At 63.9% G+C, this 17,192-nt stretch overlaps 9 protein-coding genes across 9 annotated transcripts in view; 3 read left to right on the forward strand and 6 right to left on the reverse strand.

Annotated features, from left to right (window-relative positions):
- The window catches only part of F751_1656 (hypothetical protein), a gene marked incomplete at both ends in the record, with an annotated part of 3,695 nt that extends 1,879 nt beyond the window's left edge, over positions 1–1,816 (reverse strand). The window contains 5 exons of the mRNA XM_011404031.1: positions 218–378; positions 583–714; positions 876–1,097; positions 1,350–1,492; positions 1,610–1,816. Of these exons, the coding sequence (XP_011402333.1) occupies positions 218–378; positions 583–714; positions 876–1,097; positions 1,350–1,492; positions 1,610–1,816 (865 nt within the window). The remainder of the gene's footprint in view (positions 1–217; positions 379–582; positions 715–875; positions 1,098–1,349; positions 1,493–1,609) is intronic.
- Positions 1,817–2,457: 641 nt separating this feature from the next.
- On the reverse strand, positions 2,458–2,978 carry F751_1657 (Cytochrome c oxidase assembly protein COX19; the record flags this gene model as incomplete). The annotated part of the gene is made up of 3 exons (XM_011404032.1): positions 2,458–2,587; positions 2,694–2,791; positions 2,916–2,978. Coding segments are annotated over 3 exons (291 nt in total), but the record flags the coding sequence as incomplete, so codon positions are not given.
- A 341-nt stretch (positions 2,979–3,319) lies between these two features.
- On the reverse strand, positions 3,320–3,538 carry F751_1658 (hypothetical protein; the record flags this gene model as incomplete). Its single annotated transcript, XM_011404033.1, has 1 exon — positions 3,320–3,538. The coding sequence occupies one exon, from the start codon at positions 3,536–3,538 to the stop codon at positions 3,320–3,322; it is 219 nt and encodes a 72-aa protein (XP_011402335.1).
- F751_1659 (EH domain-containing protein 1) lies at positions 3,527–7,012 on the forward strand (the record flags this gene model as incomplete). The annotated part of the gene is made up of 10 exons (XM_011404034.1): positions 3,527–3,635; positions 3,777–4,093; positions 4,249–4,452; positions 4,659–4,931; positions 5,178–5,274; positions 5,470–5,609; positions 5,847–6,080; positions 6,286–6,477; positions 6,644–6,808; positions 6,947–7,012. The coding sequence occupies 10 exons, from the start codon at positions 3,527–3,529 to the stop codon at positions 7,010–7,012; spliced, it is 1,797 nt and encodes a 598-aa protein (XP_011402336.1).
- Positions 7,013–7,342: 330 nt separating this feature from the next.
- On the reverse strand, positions 7,343–9,965 carry F751_1660 (Nucleolar protein 8; the record flags this gene model as incomplete). Its single annotated transcript, XM_011404035.1, has 4 exons — positions 7,343–7,546; positions 8,780–8,937; positions 9,370–9,502; positions 9,642–9,965. 4 exons carry the CDS (start codon positions 9,963–9,965, stop codon positions 7,343–7,345), a joined length of 819 nt encoding a protein of 272 aa, XP_011402337.1.
- A 216-nt stretch (positions 9,966–10,181) lies between these two features.
- Positions 10,182–12,735, forward strand: F751_1661 (putative cytosolic iron-sulfur protein assembly protein CIAO1-like protein; the record flags this gene model as incomplete). Its single annotated transcript, XM_011404036.1, has 7 exons — positions 10,182–10,257; positions 10,342–10,541; positions 10,646–10,795; positions 10,924–11,022; positions 11,724–11,844; positions 12,275–12,405; positions 12,520–12,735. The coding sequence occupies 7 exons, from the start codon at positions 10,182–10,184 to the stop codon at positions 12,733–12,735; spliced, it is 993 nt and encodes a 330-aa protein (XP_011402338.1).
- Positions 12,736–12,865: 130 nt separating this feature from the next.
- F751_1662 (Glucuronokinase 1) lies at positions 12,866–14,297 on the reverse strand (the record flags this gene model as incomplete). The annotated part of the gene is made up of 4 exons (XM_011404037.1): positions 12,866–13,232; positions 13,311–13,422; positions 13,584–13,926; positions 14,040–14,297. 4 exons carry the CDS (start codon positions 14,295–14,297, stop codon positions 12,866–12,868), a joined length of 1,080 nt encoding a protein of 359 aa, XP_011402339.1.
- F751_1663 (hypothetical protein) lies at positions 14,143–14,662 on the forward strand (the record flags this gene model as incomplete). The annotated part of the gene is made up of 2 exons (XM_011404038.1): positions 14,143–14,267; positions 14,374–14,662. The coding sequence occupies 2 exons, from the start codon at positions 14,143–14,145 to the stop codon at positions 14,660–14,662; spliced, it is 414 nt and encodes a 137-aa protein (XP_011402340.1).
- On the reverse strand, positions 14,622–16,811 carry F751_1664 (Dihydrolipoyllysine-residue acetyltransferase component of pyruvate dehydrogenase complex, mitochondrial; the record flags this gene model as incomplete). Its single annotated transcript, XM_011404039.1, has 4 exons — positions 14,622–14,744; positions 14,847–15,216; positions 15,508–16,511; positions 16,722–16,811. The coding sequence occupies 4 exons, from the start codon at positions 16,809–16,811 to the stop codon at positions 14,622–14,624; spliced, it is 1,587 nt and encodes a 528-aa protein (XP_011402341.1).
- Between the last annotated feature and the right edge of the window lie 381 nt (positions 16,812–17,192).

Below are 17,192 nucleotides of genomic sequence, written 5' to 3' on the forward strand. Positions count from 1 at the left end.
TGATAGGGGAAGGGGGGGGGTTGATAGGGGGGGGACCTTGTAGTGGAGTTGGTGGAGGGGTGTGAGCGGGAGAAAAGAGCAGTCAAGCCAGGCGGCACAGGGTATCAGGTCTTGTCAAACAACAGACGGCGGAGCAGACATATCACCCCTATAAAAGTGATTGGTGCAAGCACGGAGCATCACCGGTGCCGGCGCCGTCGGGGAGGGGGCAGAAGACGCGGCGGGGCGCAGCCCAGGTTGTCCAGCTTGACCACCAAGCGCTCGGCATGGGTGTCGTCGAATGAGGAAAGCAGGACTGAGCCGGAGCCTAGCGAACCGTGCACCACGCCGCGCACGTGGCAGTAGCACAGCGCGCGCAGCAGGCCCCGCGCGATGGCCCTGGGTGTGAGGGAGAGGGGGGAAGAGAAGGGGGTGCTTGTTTGGGGAATGGAATGTCTGATGCTTATTTACCATTTGTGTCGAGACGATGCGGGACTCAGCAGCACTCACTCGGTTCCTTGAGGCAGTGTGCCACGTTGCAAATGCTCTGTACCCACGCCTCTGATCACACCAGGCCCCCACCCGCCCTCGCCACAGCCTCACCTCAGCATGCGCTTGCGGGTGTGGGAGGCGCCGGCGCCCTCCCCCCAGCGCCTCCCCAGCCCCAGCCCGCTGGTCTGCTGCTGGGCGGGGTAGTGCGTGAGCGGGGCCAAGCCATCCCACTTGGTGACCACCCTGTATGGGAGGGGTGAATCGAGCAGGGGGGCGGCATTTGTTACATTGCGCTGCCCTACAGGCCGAGCGGGTGATGCCGAGGGGCGATGATGACCCCCTCCAGCCACAACCACCACCCAGGCACATGCCATGATCAAACGCCCGCCCTTGTCTCGACCCACCAGATGGTGTTCTCTGGATGCGCAAGGATGGCGGCCGGCTCCAGGCGCCGCGCGCTGTCGCTGTGCCCGGCGAGGAAGTAGCCCAGCAGTTCGACCACCGGGGGGTTGGCGCTGAGCGAGGAGGAGGCCGCCCTGAACTTCTCATGCGCGTGGGGGAGGCCGGTGAGAGCCCTCAGCACCTGCAGCTCGTTGAAGGCAACTGCCCGGGCCGCGGGGAGGTACCTGTGCATTGGGGAAGGGGGGGGGGTGATAGTAGGGGGATTGGTACCTGGTGGAGCTGGCATGCTGTAGGCTCTGACATTGAGACACTGCTGCAAGGCATCGACACAAGCATGGCTTGCGATCGCAGGCTCATCACAACACCCTGCTGGCGGCTCTCCTGTTTACTCAATTCCCCTAGTGCACCACCCTTAATACTCATCCTTTCTGCATTTACCCTCCCCCCCCTCCATCTCCCCACCACATCCTGCTCACTCCTTGAGCATGACCATCACCGGGTCCTCAAAGGGCATGCCGGAGCGGTAGGCAGCCGTGTAGCCAATCACGGCGACGCTGCGTGCCGTGTTGTGGTGCAGGGCATGCTGCTGCGGCTCCTCCCCGCCCGGCGACGTCTCCACCTGGGGCGGACAGAGGGGTTCCTGCGTCAGGGGTCAGGCCCTTTGCAGATGGTGATGGCCCTGGAGTCCTGAACAACTCAGCCGCCCCCCCCCCCCCCCTCCCCTTCGACCCCAGACCTGCTGGATGCTGATCTGGCCCAGCTCCTGGAGCAGCTCAAAGTCGGAGGCGTGGAAGCCGCCAGGGCCCACGCTGGCACGGATGCTGGACTCGGTGATGTGGGCCTCGTCGCCCGCGGGGGTCAGCAGGAAGCCCATGTTGGAGATGGCGCGCTGGCGCCCAGTGCCCTGCCCTCCCTGCGGCTCGGCGGGGGCTCCGGCGCGCATTCTGCCGGCGTGGGCAGACAGCTTGGACACCAGGTCGTCTATGTCCACGGAGGAGGAGGAGGGCAGGGACGCCTGCTCATCATCATCATCCTCAGGCCCGGGACCCCGGACCTGACCGGCTGCACGGCCCCGCAGCCTGCGACACCGCTCGGTTGGCGGGGCGGGGAAGTGGCGGCGTGTGGCCAGTGAGGCTGGCCGAAACAGAGCAGGGCTGCATGTCGAGAGATCCTGCCCATGCATGGCTGCAACAGTCGGGCTCCCAAACTCAGCCACCCGGCTGTTCCATGACACAACGATGCCGCGACGGAACGCACAGATCTTGGGCGCAAAATGTGTAATGTAGTCGACGACGACGCCTCGTCCGCAGTCGAGTGCGAATCGGGGCCATGCTTCCCCCATGCCTCGGCATGGGGGGACCCGTCGCGTGCTGAGGATCGCCTCGTCATGGGTGGCTGCTGGCTCAGACTGCTTGATCTTCCCAACTGCACGTTCGTCAGCCCCGACACCTTGGTATGAACACACATTGTCGGACTGTAATGTTCGGTTATTGCATTGCACATTCACAATGGCCGGAGTCAGTGCCCACGTTTGAAAGAGGGCAGATCCTGCCCCGGTGCTGCCCGCCGCTCTTTCTGGCTTTCGCCGGCAACAAAGCCCCGAGCCTCCCTCCGCCGCTGCGCTGAGGCGCTCTCGTCTGGGCGCGGTGCGCTCTCAGTCTTGGCCTCGTGCCCGAGCCCGAGCTCGCGCAGGTCCTGCTTTGCCATGAGGTCCCTGTGGTGAAAGAGGCAGTGAAGTGACTCGAACAAGTGTACCGTGCGAACCCTCTGGATAGGCCCCAGAGCGCCAGGGTGTTCCTCAAGGTCCACCCTCGGCCCACCTGTCCATCCGGCATTGCAGGTACTCCTCAGCGAGGGATTGGCAAGCCCGGGTTTCATCCCTGTTGCTCCTCAGGCATGCCATGTACTTCTCCTTCACCTGCGAGCGGGTGGCGCATGCATCGATGTGAGGGGTCATGGCACACAGCACGAAGTCGACGGCCATTCTCCACTGCACCGAATCCTACCTCTTTGCACTCCCCAAAGTGGTCCAGGGGGAAGACACCCTTCTCTGGTGGCTTGGGCTTCAAGCCTCGACTGCCTCCAAAAGCACCCCCGCTCGACATTCAGCCACAATGAAAAGCTGTTTGGTATTCAGGACTCGCGTGCAGGGGAATTGAGTTAATCAGGGGCTACATGTGGCCATGCTTGTCAAGTATGCAACAAGGAGTGCTCATCCCCAGCACGTTACCGTAGCATGAAGAATGAACGATTCAAAGTGATCCATAAACTCGCATACGAAGTAGGTTTGGAGAGCGTGGCAATCACGAGTGGAGGCCAGGAACAGGGGTTGACGTCGACTGGAAGCGTGCACCGCAAGTCCGGGACTTTGTCGGGAGCGCGCGGAAACATGATCGCCGGATCGTTGTGCATGGGAAGATAGTCTTGTCAGACAAACTGATCATGGTCAAATATCAGTCGAGTTGAGATATCTGACGTTCGCCCGGCTTGGCTGTGAGAGAGACATCGCAGCGGGTGATCGGTTGAGCGACCCAACTTCACCTCTACAGCTCACTGAGCCTGAGGGAGCATCAGGAGGCTGCAGAATCACTCCATAAACTCCATGGTGTAGACAAGTGTGGGATCCGAGCAGGTTCCTGTGCCTCTGCCAGACATGGAGTCTCATTGGGACCCCTTCGCTACCAACGCGTCAACTGTACACGAGCCCACCTCTGTGAGCAACGATGAGCTCTACCTCAGCTGGTTCCAGACCGCCGACACAGGTGAGGGGGCTGTGGTCGGGGACCCCATCTCAGTCTCTGTATGTCGTGCAGATCAGGCATTCGTGATGCCTGCACCTTGGGTTGTTGTGGGAGCCTGTTCCACCTAACAACCCTCCACCGTACCCAAATCCCAATTCCCAGACGGCGACGGGAGGCTCACCGGTCCTGATGCAGTGACCTTTTTCCAGCGCAGTGGTCTGCAGAGGGATGCTCTGGCCAAAGTGTGGGCGGCGGCAGACTACAGTCGCCGTGGCTTCCTGGACCTGCCCGCCTTTGCCAAGGCGATGGAGCTCATCTCGGTGGCACAGAGGACGGGCAAGGTCGGAGGCGAGGCATATACCCAGGCAAAAGCCATGGGCGTGGCCCCACCGCGCATGGCGGGGCTGGAAAAGAAAGCGGGTCCCGGCTCGCACACGGAGCGAGGCGGGATCAATCCCTTTGGCGGCGCAGAGAGCTCTGTGAGTAGGTCGGGGAGAGTGCGAGGCTGTGAGGATTTTGCTGAGCTGCTTAGGAGATGTGGAGGGGCCTTGGTTGGGATGTAGATTCCTGTGTCATCGTCGCCTGCTGTCCTGCACAAGATTTCCAGTTTCAGCCCCCACCCTGACCATGCCAGGAGAGCACCCCACGTCTGGCTTCGTCGCCCCCCGTGGGTGTCCCGCCCTTCAAGCTGGCTTTCCCACCGCAAGCCGAGGCAAGCAGTCATCCCAGCACCGCCCGGACCACGTCACGCCGGCATCAGTCGCTGCGACGGCCGGTGATGACCACCAAGGAGGCGGTGGGCATCTCTGAAGGCCTGAAGAACATCTACTTCAACAAGGTGTGGGGGAGGGAAGGTGATGGGAATGGGGCAAGCCTGTGTGTGTGTGTGTGTGTGTATGTGTGTAAGGTAGATGCCTACCATGCCCGGGCCCAGTGTCTTGTCATCGTTGGCACCTGCTTCTCTGGGGTTGTCGTCAGCTACAAACCAGCATGAGTCGACGCTGGGAGGAGCCCTCACCCATGCTCCGCCCCCCACCCTCTAAGATCCGCCCGCTGGAGGACGGCTACAAGTTTGGCCACTTCTTCTCCCCCCTCCTCTCCGCGGGCGACTTTGAAGCCAAGCCCTCCGTCCTGCTGCTCGGTCAGTACTCCACGGGCAAGTCCACCTTTATCAAGTTCCTGCTGGGGCGCGACTACCCAGGCATCCACATCGGGCCCGAGCCCACCACCGATCGCTTCGTCGTGGTGATGCATGGGCCGGAGGAGAGGAGGACGCCAGGGAACACCCTCGTGGTGCAGCCCGACAAGCCGTACACAGTGAGTCCTTGGGCAGGGGGGGAGCACTGCAATCAGAACCTGGGGTGCATGTCCTGTTTGACCAGACCTTGGGGTGTCCAGTAGGCCTGATTTTATTGGGGAGAGCAAGCCTGCCACAGGACCAGGATTGTGAACCTTGCCCCCATGTGGTCTCCTAGCGTTCCAGGATCGGGATGCTTCACAAATCACGCAAACCTTCCACTCATGCCACCAAAACAACCGCGGTCCACTCACCGTACACCACAGGGCCTGTCCCAGTTTGGCAATGGGTTCCTGTCCAAATTTGAGTCCGCCCAGTGCGACAACCGTCTGCTGGAGGAAATCTCGCTGGTGGACACCCCAGGTGCGGATCTGGGGCCTGGACATGCGCTGCGCCAGGCGCAGTACATGAGTAGGGAGGAGTCGTGCTGCGGCCCTGCTTGCGAGCTTGTCGGCAAGAATCTTCTCAGCGAGGGCGCCCAGCCATGCCTGAGATGCATGCTGAGGATGGCCCTCCACCTCGTCCACACCCCACCACATCACACCTCCCTGCACGCAGGCGTGTTGTCTGGCGAGAAGCAGCGCATAGAGCGCACCTACGACTTCATCCAGGTCTGCGGCTGGTTTGCTGCGCGCTGCGACCTCATCCTCCTGCTATTCGACCCCTACAAGCTGGACATCTCCGACGAGTTCAAGGAGGTTTGTGGGGAGGAGGGACCATGGGGTTTGCCTATGAGTTGGAGGCTTGGCAATCAATGGGAGTGGGCCTCACAGGACACGCAGCTGGCCAACAGCCAGAGCCACTCTGGAATGTATCATGGAGCAAGTACGCTGTGCAAAGTGGTTGGTTGATGCACAGGTCCATGGCATGGCTGCCCCCTTTTCGCACACCCTCTGACCTCTCACACCCTTGCCGTTCCCCCTTTCCTCCCTCAGGTGATCAGCACGCTGCGTGGGCACGATGACAAGGTGCGCATCGTGCTGAACAAGGCCGACAGCGTGGACCAGCAGCAGCTGATGCGGGTGTACGGCGCACTCATGTGGTCCCTGGGCAAGGTCTTCCGCTCGCCGGAGGTGTGCCGCGTGTACATTGGCTCCTTCAACGCCTCCAACCCCATTCGGGACGACGTGAACCCCACTTGCAAGCCCCTTTTCGAGAAGGAGCAGGAGGTGAGGATCTGGTGGGTGTTCTTTTTGAGGAGTGGGGGAGATGTGAGGTCGGGGGGGGTGGCTACATCCTGTGTAGCCTGGCCAGACAGCACCCATGTGCCAGGCAACGCCTTGCCAGCCGCCTTTGCCGTAACTGTCTCAGCATGATGCGCATCCGCACCTCCCAGCATGCCCCAACCCCGCGACCTCATCGCCAACCCTCCAGGACCTGCTGCACGACCTTTACGACATCCCCGCGCGCTCCTGCGACCGTAAGGTGAACGAATTCGTCAAGCGCGTGCGGGCGGCCAAGATCCACTGCCTCATCATGGGCCACCTGCGCAAGCAGATGCCCTACTTCGGGCAGAAGAAGGCCCAGGAGAAGCTGATGGACAATCTGGCAAATGAGTTCCGGCAGGTGCAGCGGGAGTACCACCTCCACGCAGGCAAGGCCGGGGTCGGATGGGGTGGGGTGGAGTCGGGGTTGACTGGTGGGAGAGGGGTACATGGGGGGGGAAAGGGTGTGGGTGGGGTGGGACAGGCCAAGACAAGGCGATGCCTCAGGCAATGTGCAAATTGAACAGGGATTACGATCCTGCATCTGGATCCAACACCCGCCCGACGCCATCGCCAATGTTATTCACCCCGCCGACGCAGGCGACTTCCCTGACGTGAATCGGTACCGGGACATCCTGTCCGCCTTTGACATTTCCAAATTCACCAAGCTGGACAAGAGCATGATCAAGCAGGTGAGCATGCGCCGATGGGGTGGCAGCAGTGATTCATTGAGGGGATGACGTGTTGGCGTCCTTTGTGAGCGCAGGGCCCTGCATCACTTACTAGAGGCGTCCTAATGGCTCCCTGCCCTCCCCCTCAACCTCTGGCAGATCGACGACTCGCTCTCCATAGACATCCCCCAGCTGGTCCGGCAGATGGACAACCCCTATGTCTGAGCGCTGGCGCCTGTAGCTCGTGCTCCTTGCCCAGGAAAGCAGTCCGCCCCCGTTGCGTGGCGAGTACTGCACTTGTAATTACCCCTTGCGAGCCGAAACCAGCTGGCGCCGAGACGGTGAGATCCCTCATCCGATCTGGTGATCCCTGTCCCCAATGTCCAGAGCACACCTTGTTTACATGTGGCCAAATGGGTCATCACCCGGCAAAGCATACCCGATGGGACTGCTCAGGGCCCAAGCACACACAAGCAAAGGCATGCATGTGCATGGGGGGGCAGGTTTGGACTGCACCAACTTCAAGAAGGCAGGGTCCATTGGCCTCCCACGGCCTCACGTCCGCGCTCTCTTGTACTTCCCCCCCTTTCCTGCCTGGCGCACCGCTTGCCTGTTCTTGGACTTGTAGTCCAGGGTCCAGGCCTCCTTCTTCACTCTCCAAGTCGCCTCCACCATCGCAAGCGGCTCGCTGCGAAAGAAGGTGGCACCGGCGGGGAAGGCGGCGGCCAGCCAGTCGGGCACGCCGTCCCGCTCAGTCACCTGCGCCGCGGCAGGGCGGGGGCTGCCGGCTTTGTCACACACAGCACCTGACGCTCCGGAGTCGCTGCTGCCTGAGTCGCCACTCGCCGCGCTGCCCTCGCTGCCACTCGCCGCGCTGCCCTCGCTGCCACTCGCCGCGCTGCCCTCGCTGCCACTCGCCGCGCTGCCCTCGCTGCCACTCGCCGCGCTGCCCTCGCTGCCACTCGCCTCGCTACTCTCGCTGCCACTCGCCGCTCCTGCCCTCCTGCTCCCGTCGAGAACCTCGCCGCCAGGCGTCCTTTCCTTCGTGCTGGTGTGCATCTCCTCCTCATCACTGCTGCTACTCTCGGCCCCGGTCGACCGCTCCCCGTCGCTGCTGCCGCTGCTGCAGTCCTCTGAGCCGGACGACGAATTCCCTGGGGCCGCCCCATCCAGCTGCGGAATGGTGCGCTTCGGCCATGGCCACGGGCCGTCCTCGTCGCTGCTGGCACCCCCAAACCTGCCGAGGTCTCGGACGCTGCGGCCGGCAGGCTCCAGGTCTCCACCGTCCTCCAGGAAACTGACCACCCCGGGCAGCTGCACGGGGTGCGGTGGCTTCGGCAGGGCGGGGGTCCCCTGCGCCGCGGCAGGGCGGGGGCTGCCGGCTTTGTCACACACAGCACCTGACGCTCCGGAGTCGCTGCTGCCTGAGTCGCCACTCGCCGCGCTGCCCTCGCTGCCACTCGCCGCGCTGCCCTCGCTGCCACTCGCCTCGCTACTCCCGCTGCCACTCTCCGCTCCTGCCCTCCTGCTCCCGTCGAGAACCTCGCCGCCAGGCGTCCTTTCCTGCGTGCTGGTGTGCATCTCCTCCTCATCACTGCTGCTGCTCTCGGCCCCGGTCGACCGCTCCCCGTCGCTGCTGCCGCTGCTGCAGTCCTCTGAGCCGGACGACGAATTCCCTGGGGCCGCCCCATCCAGCTGCGGAATGGTGCGCTTCGGCCATGGCCTCGGGCCGTCCTCGTCGCTGCTGGCACCCCCAAACCTGCCGAGGTCTCGGACGCTGCGGCCGGCAGGCTCCAGGTCTCCACCGTCCTCCAGGAAACTGACCACCCCGGGCAGCTGCACGGGGTGCGGTGGCTTCGGCAGGGCGGGGTTGCCCACTCGCTCAAAACCCCGAGGGCCCCTCCCTCTCGGCTGCGCGCCAACAGGCGTGCGCCTCTTGGGGGCTGCCGCCGTTTGCTCCTGGGTGTCCGGGTCCCTGGAGCCCGACCCCACCTCCTCGCCCGCCAGGAACTCGGCAAGCTCGCTCGCTCCGCTGCTGTCAGAGGCCGAGGGCAGGAGGTCCGCGGGATCAAAGGGCATCCTTTCCTCCTCGTCGCTGCTCCCCGCAAACTTGTCCAGCAAGGCATGCACGATTGTGACTGGCGGCGCAGCTGCCTTGGGAGAAGCGGCGGATGGGACAGCCTGGGCGGCAGGTCCAGTTGCAGCAGCAGCAGGCCCAGCTGCCGCAGCAGCCACCCTTGCCTTCTTGGGGGCCGGCTTCCTGGCGCCAGCCTGTCGTGGTGCGTCGCGGGCCTCCAGCCAAGCCGTCAGCGCCGATGCGCGTGCCTCTGCACGATCATAGACAGCAGGCATCAGCATGAAGGCTGATAAGGCATTGCCATGCCTTCAAGCAGTCACCCATGCCCACCTCTCCCACTCGCCTTCCTCGGTCTCCTGCGGGGCAGGGGCCTGCCGAGGTGGGGCCAGGTGTGCAACCTTGGCCAGGTGTGCCTCAAACGTGTAGTTTGCGCCGGCAGGGACGGGCAAGGGAGCCCACGAGGAGGCTGCTCGCAGCTCAGCAGCGCCTGGCGATGCATCCTCACCCTCCAGGGCCTGGTGGGATCCATTCCCAGCGCTTGCTATCGTCACAACCTCCCCATACGTCTGGCCCTTGAGCCGTAGCACTGCTGGGCTCTCGGGTTCCAGCTCCTCTGCGCCTGATGGATCCACAGATGCCTGTGCGGAGTACAATGGTAGTTGGGGCAGGGTTTCTCTTGGCCCTACCCAGCAAGGAAAGTCTTGCTCCACACAGCTAGACCCCTGGACAACTGCACCAGCTCCTTGACACTCTCGTGCTCCCGACACCCCTCCCTACATCGGCTTCGAACAGCTTCACCTCATCGCTCTGCATCATACGGAGTCGTTCGCGGTAGTCTGGACAGGCTGGTGCACACCGGAGGACGCCCCCTCGCCACTTGCAGCCATTGTACACTGCCAGGCAATTGGCCAGGGCAGCCGGGTCCTTGGGAGTCAGGGTGACGTAGGCGAGCCCCCTATGGAACTCAACACTGTCATACACCTTGGGCGCTATCATCTCGCAGCTCAGCACGGACCCAAAGGGGTGGAATCGGGCCTCCAGTTCCGATGGGGTCACCCCCGGTGCCAAGCCACTGACACAGAGCCGGACAGGGTCCACCATGGACTCAAATGTATATTTGTGTATAATACATGTATGTGACTCGTTTGAATTGCCTTGCGTGCACAGTTTCGGATGAGCTCAGTCCGTCTCGCCGCCAAGGCGCGACCTTGCGCCCTATCGCTCTCGGATTCGTACCAGCGATGGGCACATGGAAATAGCGTCCTTCCAATCGAAATAAACGATGCAAGGGGGAATTCGTACAACCAGATATACTCCATGCCGAAGCTGAGGCTGCTGCAAAGTTTGGAAGGGCATGACGACAGAGTGTGGCACGTCGCGTGGTCGCCTACAGGTATAAGGTGTTGATCGGCCTTCTCGACACTCTAGGCCGTGCTGCGCAATTTCCATAACTCTCACCAACCACTCCAATCTCCAGGGGACACGCTGGCCAGCTGCAGCGGTGACAAGACCGTTCGCATCTGGCGCCGGTCCCAGCCAGGTTCCGACACCTGGCACTGCACCGCCATCCTTGAGGACGTGCACTCCCGCACCATCCGCTCCTGCTGCTGGTCACCCACTGGCTCTCATCTGGCGACAGCCAGCTTCGATCGCACGGTTGCAATCTGGGAGGTCAAGGTAGGGGTGGGGCAGTGGGCTGGGGTTTGGGTGCAGCGGCCACTCACTCCCAGATCTGCTTCCCTGGCCACTGCACCGCTCCTGGCACACACCTGGCTGCACAGGGCGCGGTCTGGGAGATGACCACCCTGCTGGAGGGCCACGAGAGCGAGGTCAAGGACGTGGCTTGGAGTCCAGACGGCGGGCTGCTGGCCACCTGCTCCCGGGACAAGACGGTCTGGGTCTGGGAGTCTGCGCCCGGCGACGAGTACGAGGTGCTGGACGTCAAGCATGGGCACACCCAGGCGAGTCCCTGGCGCGAAGCTCGTGGGATGCCAGGGGTGGAGATTGAACCCCAACTGTCTAATGTGCATCCCTCGTGCCACACTGGAGCACCCTGCAGGACGTGAAGACCGTGCGCTGGCACCCCGGCGGCGAGGTCCTGGTGTCTGCCAGCTACGACGACAGCATGAAGCTCTGGGTCGGGGAGGACGACGAGTGGGTCTGCGCACAGACTCTGTCAGGTGCGGGGGTGGTGGATGGGAGGGCGCTCAGATGAACGGTTCATACGCCTGCCCACCAATACCAGCCTGCAGCTGCCCCTTGCTTGCCAACGCCGCACGTTTGAAGGTTCCTCCTGTCACCTCCAGGGCCGGGCATCGGTCACAACTCGACGGTCTGGGATTTGAGCTTTGAGAGCACCGGGAAGTTCATGGTGTCCTGCAGCGATGACCGCACGCTCAAGATCTGGGCCTGCAAGTCTGGATCGCGCCAAGGCAGGTTCTAGATTGGGGTCTGCCTTGGGACGGGGAGTGAGTGTGCTCAGCAAGGTGGATTCAGCTCCACCATGTGCGTCCAGGGAGACATGCTGTGCCTGGAGCACCCGCGGTCAGGCCGGTGACTGGTATACAGTGGCTCTGATGGAACCGCCTCTGGGAGATGACCACCCTGCTGGAGGGCCACGAGAGCGAGGTCAAGGACGTGGCTTGGAGTCCAGACGGCGGGCTGCTGGCCACCTGCTCCCGGGACAAGACGGTCTGGGTCTGGGAGTCTGCGCCCGGCGACGAGTACGAGGTGCTGGACGTCAAGCATGGGCACACCCAGGCGAGTTCCCTGGCGCGAAGCTGGTGGGATGCCAGGGGTGGAGATGGAACCCCAACTGTCTAATGTGCATCCCTCGTGCCACACTGGAGCACCCTGCAGGACGTGAAGACCGTGCGCTGGCACCCCGGCGGCGAGGTCCTGGTGTCTGCCAGCTACGACGACAGCATGAAGCTCTGGGTCGGGGAGGACGACGAGTGGGTCTGCGCACAGACTCTGTCAGGTGCGGGGGTGGTGGATGGGAGGGCGCTCAGACGAACGGTTCATACGCCTGCCCACCAATACCAGCCTGCAGCTGCCCCTTGCTTGCCAACGCCGCACGTTTGAAGGTTCCTCCTGTCACCTCCAGGGCCGGGCATCGGTCACAGCTCGACGGTCTGGGATTTGAGCTTTGAGAGCACCGGGAAGTTCATGGTGTCCTGCAGCGATGACCGCACGCTCAAGATCTGGGCCTGCAAGTCTGGATCGCGCCAAGGCAGGTTCTAGATTGGGGGCTGCCTTGGGACGGGGAGTGAGTGTGCTCAGCAAGGTGGATTCAGCTCCACCATGTGCGTCCAGGGAGACATGCTGTGCCTGGAGCACCCGCGGTCAGGCCGGTGACTGGTATACAGTGGCTCTGATGGAACCGCCTGCTCGCCCTGGACCTCTCACAGACGGGCCCCAGTGGCAGCTGGCCACCACCCTGCGAGGCGATCACTCCCGCACGATCTTCTCGGTCGACTGGTCGCGCTGCGCGCCGCTGATCGCGAGCGGGGGAGCTGACAACAGCATTTGCATACATGGGGTGGGTGGGGCTGCAAGCGCCAGCCCACCTCAAGCCAACGCGAATGCCATGCCATCGCCACCTGGGAGTGATTCCGGGCCGGGATCCGGCCCTAGCCTGGCGCCTGGCCTGAAGGTGAGGAGCCTGTTCATGCCTGAGCATGGGTTCCAGGCGCCGCCGGTGGAAAAGCTGGCGGTGACGCTGGCGCATAAAGAGGCTGCGGCGCACGCGAGCGACACCAACTGCGTGCGCTGGCACCCGACGATACCCGGCCTGCTGGCTTCGGCGGGGGACGATGGCATTCTCAAGCTCTGGCAGTATGACCAGGAGGCTGAAGACGATGCCTCATAACTGCATTGCCACGGCCTGGCTGCAGGCGACGCCCCCTCCTGCAACACCTAGCCCGGGCAGTGCCTCTCGGTATTAAACCATGATCTGCATGCAAGCTCAGAGCTTAGGATGCGACCAGGGTCACGGGTTCTCAACAGGGGTCACGGGCGTGAGCGGGGAGGGCATGCAGGGCATCTCCGATACGCAGCCTAACCAGGCTGAAGTCCGCAGCCTCGCATGCGGCTTGCAGAGCCGGCAGGTGCTCGATGTACCCCGACTCCTCCCTGAAACACAGCGCCACGCAGCCGCCGCTCCCCGCCAGGCTGGCCTCAGCGCGGCAGCTCCTTGCCAGCTTCACCATGGCCAATGTGCGGCGACCAATCGCCTCGTCGCCGTACAGCCGCCGCCGGGCCTCGAAGCTGCGGTGCATCAGGTCCGGCAGCGCGGCGGCGCCGATGCGCCCCCGCAATGCCCCCCAGCCCTCCTGTGCGCATTCCGCTACAGCATCCATTCCCGCCCTGCGTGGCGCGAGTGTGCACGTCGGTCGCCCCTGCCCTCCAAGTCCGTCAGAAAGTGCATTCAAAGCGCCCACGCACCTGACTGCACGGTCTCCTGCGAGCCAGCGCTCCTTGATGAGTGCATGGACCTGTCCGCTGGTCTTCCCGGTGGGATGGTTGTCGATGATGAGGAACAGCGGTGGCAGGCGCGCTGTGGCAGGGTAGGTGGGTGGAAGGTGAGGGACTTGACTATTGCCTGGTCGCCGTGCAACACGCAGTGCTGGCGTGCATTATGTCGACGGTCAGCAGACCTGTCATTCCCACGAATCCCAGCAAGCTGGCCTCGATGCCCTGATAATGAGGCATCCCCACCTGGGTCGATCGCCAGGTACACTCCCTGGCCAGACGAGGACAATTCACTAAAGTCCATGTACACACAGCCGCCAAAGGTCTGGACGACCCTGTCCTGCAGGCCGGCGGCGATTCCAAGGGAAGTCTCCACTGCGAGCGCCAGCGAGGGCAGGTCGAAGGCACTGATCCCGTCCTCCACGCTGTGCGCTTCTATGAGGCAGCGCAGCGTCGCCAGCACCAGGGCTGACGACCCCGAGAGCCCCGCTTGGCGAGGGATGTTGGTGGTGTAGGATAGCGCAAAGGTGATGGGCGGGAGGGGGATGCCGGCGGCATCGCAGTGCTGCTGGAACTGGTGGCATGCTGCCTGTGGTTCCCGGGTTGGAAGGGAGGGGGTGACGTGGGGCAGTTCACCTGGGCAACGCTGCTTCCACCCCCCAGGAATGCTCATTGATGCGCATGATCGGGCCAAATGCTCACCATGAGGAGCCACACTCCTCCATTGCAGCCATACCCTGCCGCATGGTGGGACAGCTGTGCTATGCTGCCAAAGGAGGTTGGGTCGTGATCCGGGGAGGGCAGAATGTCGATGCGGGAACTGGGGGAGGCCGTCACCTCCGCCCAGAAGTTGGCCACCGACACTGCGATGACTGCGCCCTGGAAGCCATCACTGGGGTTGCCAAGCAGCCCCGCCCGAGCATGCACTCGGTGCGTGACGGATGCCTTCAGAGGCGGCATGGGGGGGGGACTGGGGCGATACTCACGGAAATAAATCCATGCCGGCCTATTGTCACATATATCAATGGTGTCTCAGACAATCTCGCGCTGAGAGTTGTCATCCGAGCTCTGTCAACTCTCCGGGCATGCTAACACCGGACCGGAGTCCCACTCAAACAAACATCTGGCGCACGGCTCACATCAACTCCAGGTGGCTTGCAGGCCTCCTTGTTCCCATCCTGTCCCTAGCTTCCCGGCTTCTATGCATGATTGCTCGTATTCTGAATTTCATGGCAACGTACGGGGTGCAGGTCGGCAAGCCCAGCCATAAACCCACTGCTGTGCTCAGAGCAGCATGGACGCGGGGTTCTCCAGGTACCCCTTGAAGGCCTGCAGCCACTGCGCGCCCAGCGCGCCGTCCACAACGCGGTGGTCGCAGGAGAGCGTGGCCTGGAGGAACTGCGCCTCCTCGAACCCCCCCGCCGCGCCGCGCACGACGCGCGGCTCGGCCGCGCCCACCGCCAAGATGCAGGCCTGGGGCGGGTTGATGATGGCGGAGAACTGGCTGACGCCGTACATGCCCAGGTTTGAGATGGTGAAGGTCCCGCCCGTGAACTCCTCGGGCCGCAGCTTGCCCTCCTTGGCCTTGCCCGCCAGCCGCCTCACGTCGGCCGCAATGGCGGCCAGGCCCTTGGCGTCGGCATCCCGCACGATGGGTACCATGAGGCCCGCCGGGGTCTGCACTGCAATGGAGATGTCGACGTCGTGGTACTGCCGGATGTAGTCCGCGTGCCAGCTGGCGTTGACCGCAGGGAAGCGGCGCAGCGCCAGCGCGGAGGCCTTCACCACAAAGTCGTTGACGGACAGCTTGCCGCCGTCGGCCTTGGCCAGGTCGGCGTTCAGCCGCGCGCGCAGCGCGGCCAGCTCGTCCACGCGCACGCTGTCGTTAGTTTTGGGGGGAGGGGGAGGACACAGATTTATTCAATTATAAACAGCTGGGCCTGGGGCGTGCCATGCCAGGCCGGAGTGGGGAGGGTGTGGCCGTGAAGATTGCTGTGTTACCAAATCCATGCCTGGCCTTGTGGCAGCATCCCCATGTCTAACAAGTTGAGGACCAAGACAGCCCCAGAGGAATATGGCCCAGGATCTCAAGGCAGCCACAGCCTCACTTCCCATCCCACCTTCCTCCCCCCCCCCCCCCCACCACCCCGTGTCTTGTCTCCCTCCACACCTGACGGAGAGGTAGTAGTGCGGCACGGTCTGTTTGGACTCCAGCAGGCGCTGCGCGGTGATGCGCCGGATCTGGGAGTGCGCGACGTCGTCGCCCTCGCCCTCCCAGCTGGTGGCGGCCGCCTGCGCGCCGGCGTCGCCCGCACCGCCGACGGGCTTGCCCCCGCCCGACTCCACCAGCTCGCGGACGTCCGCCGCCGTGATGCGGCCGCCCTCCCCGCTGCCAGCCACGCCCTGCAGGGACACCCCCGCCTCCTCGGCCAGCTTCTTGGCGTAGGGGCTGGCCACGACGCGGGCGCCGGGCGCCGCCGACTTGGCCGGCTTGGCTGACGCCGCGGGCTTGGCCTCCTTGGCCTCCTTGGCCGGCTTGACTTCCTTCGCACCCTCGGCCTCCTCGGCCTCCCCTTCGCCAGCCGCCCCCCCCGCCCCGCCCTGTGCGTCGGCGTCGGTGAAGTCGGCAAAGGCGGTGATGTCGGCGCCCTCCTCCACCAGCACCACCAGCGGGTGGCCCACGGCCACACCCGAGGCGCCGTCGGCGCAGAGCAGCTTGGCCACGACGCCCTCCTCCTGCGCCTCCCACTCCATGCTGGCCTTGTCAGTCTCCACCTCGGCCCAGACGTCGCCGGGGGCCACGGTTTCGCCCGCCTTCTTCTTCCACTCCAGGATGTTGCCCTGGGACATGGTGGGGCTCAGCGCGGGCATGGTCAGGATCTCGTGCGGAGGCCAGGACCGGCCCGTCGGCTTCGCGGCCTTCTTGCCGCCCTTCTTGGGCTTGGGCGCGGGCTTGGCGGGGGCAGCTGCCTCCTTGTGGCCGGGCGCCTCCTTGGCCGGCGCCGGCGCGGGCTCGGAGGACGCACCGGGCGCCCAGTCCTTGAAGGCGGGGATGTCCTCCTCGTTCTCCACAATGATGGCGACCACCTGGCCCACGGGCACATCCTTGGTATTGTTACCCGCCACGATGCGGGCAAGGAAGCCCTCCTCCTGGGCCTCCCACTCCATGCTTGCCTGGAAAGAGGTCGGCATGAGGATGGGGGTCCGGGGCATTGTTGGCATGCGCGATGTTGGGAGTGAAGGTTGTGCCCCCTCTCCATGATGAAGTACGAGCGGACAACAAGACAGTGCGACCTTTCTGTGACAGAATTTCCAAGCTTGCGTAGTCCACACCGTGAGAACGTATGCTCTCCTCAGCAACAACCTCCCAGCCCAGCCGCTCACCTTGTCGGTCTCCACCTCGCAGTAGATGTCGCCGGGGGCGATGGTGTCCCCGACCTTCTTCTGCCACTCCAGGATGTTCCCCTGGTTCATTGTGGGGCTGAGCGCGGGCATGGCAAGCTCGGTGTGCTCGGGGAGGGACCCGGAAGCGAAGGTGCGCCAGGCCCCCACGCATGCCGGGACGCACGTAGATGGCAGAGTGGGGCCAGGGGCAGCCGCGGCGGTCCATGCCCAGCCGCCTGCAGCCTCCCTACGCGCTAGGTGGAGGAATATGCCCCGCGCCAGGGCCGGGCATCGCTGGCGCAGAGCCATGGCCACCTGCCCAGGCCTCGAAAACGGCCAAGGCGCGGACCCCTAACTCTCCAAGCTGGGGTTGGCCACCTCTGTGGAGTGAAGAAGAATGTAGGCCATTCGGTTTCATCAATCTGCGTGCATGCGAGTCGAAGGATACTCAAAGGCAGGGGTTCCACCCCC

Source organism: Auxenochlorella protothecoides (genome assembly GCF_000733215.1).
Source record: "Auxenochlorella protothecoides strain 0710 unplaced genomic scaffold scaffold17, whole genome shotgun sequence".
Lineage (NCBI taxonomy): Eukaryota > Viridiplantae > Chlorophyta > Trebouxiophyceae > Chlorellales > Chlorellaceae > Auxenochlorella > Auxenochlorella protothecoides.